Source organism: Monopterus albus, unplaced genomic scaffold, assembly GCF_001952655.1.
Source record: "Monopterus albus unplaced genomic scaffold, M_albus_1.0 scaffold276.1, whole genome shotgun sequence".
NCBI classification, from domain to species: domain Eukaryota; kingdom Metazoa; phylum Chordata; class Actinopteri; order Synbranchiformes; family Synbranchidae; genus Monopterus; species Monopterus albus.
The window spans coordinates 145,027-153,370 of record NW_018128156.1 but is presented as its reverse complement, the minus strand read 5'-3'; the positions used below and the strand labels follow the sequence as shown (position 1 = coordinate 153,370).

Genomic DNA, 8,344 nt, shown 5'->3' with positions numbered 1-8,344 from the left:
ATTTTCTGTTCTCCTCTCTCCTCCTGTCAAATCTCTCCTCATCTCTGTCAGGCCTAAAGACATAAGGAGGCATTAAAAAAGACAATGAGAATAACTGCTGTTCACAGAAATAGAGAACAAAAGCTGAACTCAGAAGTTACAGATTCAAATTCTGCAGAGCATGTTTTATATTTGATTCACAAATGATCTCAGCTTGAGAAACAACAGGAAATTGATGTTAGAAATGTAAAGTGAAATTTATGCCACAGAAACAAGGTGTGTCACCACCGAAAACGAAATTTCCTTATTTAATGGAGGCTGAACAATCAGGAGGTGAGAAAACAAAACTGCCTCTAGGTACAGTAAATGAAAAGATAAATAAAAATGTAATGACAATACAGTTGTTTTTGGCGGCCTGTTTTAATTTTAGTTTTAGTCTAGTCTTTGTGTGAAGCAATTGTATTTTAGTCTCTTTTTAGTAATGCAATTCTATTTAACCCAGTCAATATAGTATAAGTACCTAGTAGTATAGATGAAACCAAAATTTTCTTTGAGCCAAACCCATTTCAAACAAGGTTATCTTATATTATTGTTACCTTATAGACTCAAGAATAGATCCAATAAACATTTTGTGTGATTTTGTGGCCGCATTTCTCCCCATGTTTTTCCACAACACATTCCGTTTTCTTTTCCACTTCTATGTAATGAAGGTTTTTCCAAATGTCATTTCTTCTTTTTCTCCCAAAGACGAACCCTGGTTGGCCGGCCATCGGTCTCTTTCTCTGTGTCAAGACTTAACTTTGTTTGTTGTCGTCTTCTAAATAATGCCGCGAGTGGGGCTTAAGAAAGTGACGTCGCCTGCATACAAAGAAAACAGAAATACTGCAAAATAATAATAACGCGACTAAATGAGACGAAATAACATTATAACATTTCATTTCGGTCAACGAAAAGAAGAAGAAACATTTTAGCATAGTTTTTATTTTGTAAACCACATTTTGTCTCATTTTTTCGTCAACAGTATTGCATTATATATTTAATTATAGATATCCTCACGACCAGCATTTTTGTTGTCTCGTCTAGTTTTCGTCACGTGATAAAGGTTCGTTGACGACGATATTTAGTCATAATTTTCGTTGACGAAAGCAACATTATGACAGAATCAATTATAGTGAATCTTTAGTGTGTAAGTGCACGTGCTTCGGGGATGCTCTGCCTCGCATTTTTTCCTGTCATTTAAAAGACATGAAGGAGACTCCAACACCCACAGAACTGTCCGCGTATGACAGGCCAGCCTGCAGCTGACTGGCTGACATGATATTTGCAGCTCACTTCAGCACAATGAATGACAGCACCACACACACACACACACACACACACACACAAATAAACACAGAGTGGAAGTTGAGCTATACAGACATGAAATACAAGGAAAGGGGGTGCAGGGTATGACGTGCAACCAAGGCCCCCGAGTCGGGTTGAACCGTGAACACAGCAATTATGTGGCATGTGCCTCAACTACTAGGATACCAGGGCATACCAAGAGCTTTTTATGGGGTTTCTGCAGGGTTCAGCAAGCTAAATTTAAGACTTTTAAATACCACACAGATGCATTTTAATGTCTGTTTCATGGCTGTAAAGGTTGAAGTATAAAAAGGATTCATGAAAACCAGTAGGGATGATAAGGCCTAAAATTATTTACCTTTAAAGGAAAACTGAAATAGGTGCTTTTTAAGACTTTTTTCTAGTAAATGACAGGTTTCTAACATTTTGTTCACTCAAAATTATATACAACACTTGAACACAGCTGACTTGTGATTTAACCTTACCTTTGCTGACACCTCTTGCACCAACAGCAACAGCAGCAGCACCACACAGTGATGCTGATGATGATGGTCCCGCCCAGCACAGCCAAGGCAATGATCAGGGCTTCAAAGTTCACTGAATCATATGAAAAAACAAATATTCATAATCTTTCAAGATCAGAACTTATTTATACATTACAGGAAACCTTAAACTTCTTCCCCTGGAATGCCATTACACATTCGACTTGTTAGGGGATGACGCCACCTGCTGACTTCTCTGCAACACTGTAAAAAAAAAGTACACACTACATTTCTGTTTCCAGAGAAAATGTAACTAAGACACAAAAGAAAACTTGATCACAAGGAGACTTTGTCCACTCCTGCAGAACTAAAATGCATGTGTTTCACTTCTGCTTGGTAATACATTAAAGCGATGGAGGACATCACATCCACACTGGGTCTGCACCCCACCCTCTGTGACTGACTCCTGGACTTTCTGACTGGCAGGCCCTCGACTGTCAGGATTGGCAATAGGACTTCAGCCAGCATTATCACAAACATCGGCACCCCACAGGGATGTGTCCTCAGTCTCATACTCTACACCCTGTTCACTCACGACTGTGTCACCTCCCACAAGGACAACATCATCCTAAAGTTTGCGGACAACACCGCAGTGATAGGTCGCATCACCAGTGTGGACAAAGCAGCCTATAGGAGGGAGGTGGCTGGTCTGGTGTCATGGTGCAAAGACAATAATGCCACCCTCAACACGGCTAAGACGCAAGTAATAATAGTGGACACGAGGAAGGAGAGGAGAACTCATCGGCCACTGTTCATCCAGGGGCTTGAAGTGGAGAGGGTGAGCAGCTTCAAATACCAGGGCGTCCACATCAGTGAGGACCTCACTTGGACACTTAACACCACACATCTGGTCAAGAAGGCCCAATGGCAGCTGTACTTCCTGAGGAGGTTTGGCATGTCGCCTAGGATCCTTTGCAACTTCTACAGCTGCATCATTGAGAGCATCTTGACCAGCTGCGTGCGTAGGAAAGCTGCCTCCATCCTCAAGGACCCCACCCACCCCCAGCACAGACTGTTCATACCCCTACCCTCCGGTCAGAGGCTCAGAAGTGTGAAATGCAGGACTTCTAGCCTGAAAAACTCTTTCTTTCCGACTGCCATCAGACTCCTAAAGAGCTGACTCAGGATCTACCTCATGTAATTCCATCTGTACTGTTTACATACTCATTTTGAACATGCATAATTGCACACTCACTGCTGAATATTTGCACTTCATGGCTCCCACGTAGCATATATTCTCTCTGCATTATATTGTGTTCTTGTTGTAATTTTTATTTGCTTCCTTCACTTGCTGCTTTAAAGTGCCTTAGATTTGTGTTATTGCTCATCTACTTTATATTTCACTTTTATTGTGTGGCATTTATGTGGACAGCAAAGTAAGAATTTCATTGTACAGGAAAACACTTTTCCTAACTGTGCATATGACAAATTTTGACCTTTGACCTTTAGCAGTACCTAGTGGAGAACTAAAACAGCCAAACTACCAGCAGTGATCACGACACAACAGTAAGAATGTAAATACAGTGGGTTCACAAAGTATTCCGACCCCTTCGGTTTTTGTGTACTTTGTAGTAATGGATAAAAATAAATGTTCACTTTATAAGCGAGGGCAGATTGTTAGACTTTTTTTTTTAGAAATGTTTACAAATTCATTGACTAGAATAGGCAGTTTGGAAAGGCACACACCTGTAGATATAAGGTCCCCACATTTCACACTAGACCACTGTGATAAAACTGTGGCAAGACAACAGTATCAAACCACTGTTTTAGCTGTGAGGGTTCCCAGGAGCACAGTGGAAAGGAACTGGGAAATGGAGGAAGTGTGAAGCCACCAGGACTCTTCCTGGAGGTGGCTTTCCGGCTAATCTGAGTAACTGGGCAAGAAGGATCTTGGTTTGGGAGGTGACCAAGAACCCAACAGTTATTCTCAGAGGTCCAAAAGTGAAGGATGACCATCTCAGCAGCTCTCCATCAATCAGGTCTTTATGGTAGAGCAGCTAGATGGATGACACTTGAGATGACAACTGCTTGTAGTTTGTCAGTATTTAAAGTACTGTGGAGAGTATAAGAAAAAAGATTTAGGACTCTCTGACTGTCCTTGGGTGGACAAAGCCCAGACATAAACCCCAGAGAATATCTGTGGAGAGACCTGAAGATAGCAGTTCACTAACTCTTCCCATCCATTCTGATCTGCAGGGAAGAATTGGAAAAACCACCTAAAACCAGGTGTGCAAAAAGGACTGAAGCTGTAACTGCCACCAAAGGGGCTTCTCTGAAATACTGAACTAAGGTTCAGAATACTTATGTAAATGAGAACTTTCAGTTTTAGATATTAAATAAATTTGCAAACATTTTTAAAAACATGTTTTCATTTTGTCATTACGGGTTAGTGAGTGTAGACTGATCATCAAAATGGCAATTTTATCCTTTTAAAATTAAATCCACCACATGATGAAGTGTACAAAAGTGATGGCATGAGGATACTTTTCAAACAGTGTGTACCCTGGTTCTGTACAGTGTTGGAGGTCTTTATTATCATGGCAACAATCTAAACAGCTATATATTTTTTTGTTCTGAGCAACCCGAAGGTGGTTACTTAGATAATATTTAAAAAAAAAAAACAAACAGCCTGCCCAAGTTTTTTCCCCATTCATATAGTAGTGTACTAGCTAGCTAACCTACCCATTGAGCATACAGTATGAATTTCATCATCTGAACCTGTCTCTCAAAGCAGACACTACAGTATAAGAAGAAAGGTATCAGGTAAGTGACAAGAATGCCTAAAGATATGAAATGTGTCCTCTACCATAGAGCACAATTACTAAAAAACTTGAATTAAATTGAATGAGCTGTTTTAGTTCTGTTTTCAGATGTGGCTATACCCTAGTGAACACCTAGTGAACAACATGACTAGACAAGTGTCTTCATAGTTTGATCTATTATTCTTCTTATTCACAAACATTAACTCCAAGTTCCATATCAGCATCTTTATTAGCAACACTATTCACTCCATGCATAGTGAAATTTAAGCTTAAAGGATGAATTGTGCAATTAAATTAACACTCAAGTATGAGCTACACACATTTTATAACTGGAAAACACCACATAGACAATAGAAAGTCACTTTCGGCTTTTCCCATTTAGGGGTCGCCACAGCGAATCGTCACATTGACAATTCGCATGTTGACATTTGGCACACGTTTTACGCCAGATGCCCTTCCTGATGCAACCTGGATTTGAACCCTGCAATTATATGCCTCCTAGATTTGAACTTACCCATATGATGCATAGGTGAATTGTTTTCAGGATTTCCAGCTGTACAATACATGAGCTCCTGACAGCACTAACTTTTTGTTGTTTTCATGCTTGTACTGTTTTTATCTTTTTATTGTTGTATCTATTTTATACAAGTTATACACTGCATAACTTACCATAAAAAGTCTTAGAACCTAAGTGTTTGGGTAGAGCACCTAATTCACATGAATGTAAAAACAAATGTAAATGTAAATACAACAGTGAGTTGTGGGCACTGAAAAGTAACAGAGAGGTAACTTGATCTCAAACTGAAATGCAAGCTGGCAACAAGAATGACCTGTCAGTCAACAATCAGTTTTGGATGAACCTTTGTGTAACTGGCAGCATCTCCGAGCTAATCAAACAGCTGATTGGATATTCCTATGTACTACCATCTCAGGAACTAGGGAAAACCCACCATTGTACAGTTTTTGTGCAAGTTCTTTGGTTTACATGCTGAATTTGCAGAGCACTACACCATTACAGCAACTTCTTCATATCCAGCCCCCAATCCCCACACACCATCTGCATTTCCTTGAATCTCTAAACCACTACAGCTGACTACGTTGCCCAACAGTTTCATTCTCCAATGAAATCCAACAAAATCTTGATGTGTAGTTTTCTAGCAGGAAACACCTCTTTACAACACCAGTGGGATGAGGATCTCCACTAGTGTCAAGTGACAAACGAAAGAGAAAAGCAGACCGCGTCACCATCTTTCACAACATAATAAAACTGATCAACTCACGCCAACACACTCCCCACCGGGCCTGGGCCAACTGGCACACTGAGCCTGGAGGCAGCAACCAGCTCACTGGGTAGTCAGTGCAGTTGTTGGTGCTGAAGCACCACAGACACTGTGCAGACAAAACACAAACATAGAGATCAAGCCCCTGCGTGAGTAAATCGTGTATTCAGTAGGGCGCTATACGTGCTAACGGGGGTGGGGTAAACCATAAAACATCCATTTATAACAGTATGAAATTTTAGAGCAAAGGTCCGGTCTTATTCAAATTGTTACTGCACCCACATTAACTGTAACGTTACTCATGGCGACCTTACCTGAGGATGTGGAACGCAAGTGTCACAGTTTTTGTAGGCGGAGCAGGCTGAAAAGAAACAGAAAAGTACGTTAACTATTTAGAGTAATAAAAGCCAATTATATCACTAATGTACTGACCATCTAAGACAGTGGCATTAAAGTGTCTTAATACTGAGAACGTTACCTTTAGCAACAACTGTAAAAGAAAGAAAGAAAACGACTGTTTTCTAACTGAAATTCTACTTACGAGTTTGTGGTGGTGGAGTTGTTTGGCATTCCCCCGGGCTAACAAGGCTAATATACAGCACAACGGCAGCAAAAACAACACTCGGTGTCTTTCTCTCCGTTGTACAAGAAGGCATCGTTAAAACCACAGCACAACTAGTAGGGTAATTAGGTCTAAAATATAAAATATCTGCTTGTCCTGCGCACACAACGACTCCCACTAACCACCGTTGTTTCTGTTTTGTATCGGTCTATTGCTGTCACTTCCTGAATGTGTAGGGTTAGCTGGGTTGGTAAAGCAATGACAGCCCGGGCGGGAGGCATTTAAACCAAAGATACAAATGACCGCCCGCTCAATTTAACCAGGTGGATGACACAGCTAAATGTACACTTGTGTCCCAGTGCTTGGCTTAGCCGTGGTATGTTGCCATTTTTAACAATATACTAGTTTTTCCTCCAGCTTCGTTATCCGTAGCATGATACCAAAATAATTTAATAACGTAAATATCCATCAAAATGTCATGATTATATTAATTTTGTGTTTTTTTATATCATTACATTTCAGCAAATCTTTTGAATCACATTTCTTCTGGAAGTGGCAATTATTTTACCGTAGGCCTATACGTTAACACACGCCGGCAACTAAGTAGGGTATATTTACATTACATATTTGCTGTACAGTATTTGCCCATGTCACAAAATAGCTTAAAAGACTGAGACAAGAACTTGTAAAATGCCACAGGCTACATCAAAAATAAACAGAACAAAAATAGCTATATCCCTGTTTTTGATCTTTTGGGCTGGATTGAAGTTTACAACGTCCCAAGTGACCGTTCTCTCTTAATGTAGGCCTGCAAATCTTACTGAGAACAAACAGTTTCATTAAGGCTGTAATCACTTTTTGTGCCCTGAGCTTGGTGTTTACTTCCACAGGCTGCCCAGAAAGAGGAGCTGTGGAAAGTGTTTGCCATTTATGGGATTATGCTGCGACCAGATCACTCCATGGAATTTTAATGCACTGAAAAGCTTTAGACACCCCGTGTAATCAGTAGGTGGCAGTCTAATGTCACACAAGTTCTGACTGGAGCAAGAAACCATACCATGACTTCATCTCTCTGTTGACTGCGTGTTTGGCTTGAGCCCCTGATTCTGTTATATGTAAATGATAAATATATGTCTTTTACATGTACTCTAGGGTATTGTATCTCAACAACTTTGCACTTTGCACTTTATTAGTCATACATTTCAGGCATTGGTGGTGATGATTACAGGGCCTGGTCATGTAGAGCCTTAAAAGGGCCTGATTACAGTAAAAATCACTTTGATCTTATGCTGAGACTGAGTGTTCCATACATCTGGTGTTGGAGGATGATATCAAAGATAGGGCATGCTTTGTTTGTCTTTCTTTTCCATCCTTAAAGCAAGTAATTCAGAGGAAGACCTGAGGAAAGGTAAGAAGAAAAGTGAAGGAGACAGAAGCAGGACAGTTGATTCCTTATATTATCATAGTATGCATCCGATAAAGATGAAATGGCCCTATCATGAAAATGAGTTCTTTGTCAATTGTATTCAGGTGTCATGCAACAAACCTGTATGTATCACAGTCTTTTCTGTCTTTTTTACAGTAGTGGTTAAATGGAGTACTTAAAATAAATGAAATGTACTAACATTGTCCAGTGAACACAAACTGGCATGCCAGTTACAACAGTGGAGATCTATATTGGTTATGTACATAAAAATTAACAAAGGGACCGTTTCCTTGCCCAGACAGTTTTAGTGTTGGATTTTATTGGTGCTGTGAGGTTGAAACTGTCCCTATGCCACTTGTCATGGATTTGGGGAAGTCAAGCCTGCTTCGTCTTGCTCTTTTTAATGCCAGGTCTCTTAACAACAAGACGTTTATTCTGAATGATTTTAT

The 8,344-nt window shown here is 40.1% G+C and overlaps 1 protein-coding gene across 1 annotated transcript; it reads right to left on the bottom strand.

Moving 5' to 3' along the window:
- Positions 1-7: 7 nt before the first annotated feature.
- Positions 8-6,714, bottom strand: LOC109972977 (pituitary tumor-transforming gene 1 protein-interacting protein-like; the record flags this gene model as incomplete). Its single annotated transcript, XM_020622251.1, has 5 exons — positions 6,449-6,714; positions 6,222-6,268; positions 5,908-6,016; positions 1,809-1,920; positions 8-53 (listed from the first exon to the last, which is right to left on the bottom strand). Coding segments are annotated over exons 1-5 (429 nt in total), but the record flags the coding sequence as incomplete, so codon positions are not given.
- Between the last annotated feature and the right edge of the window lie 1,630 nt (positions 6,715-8,344).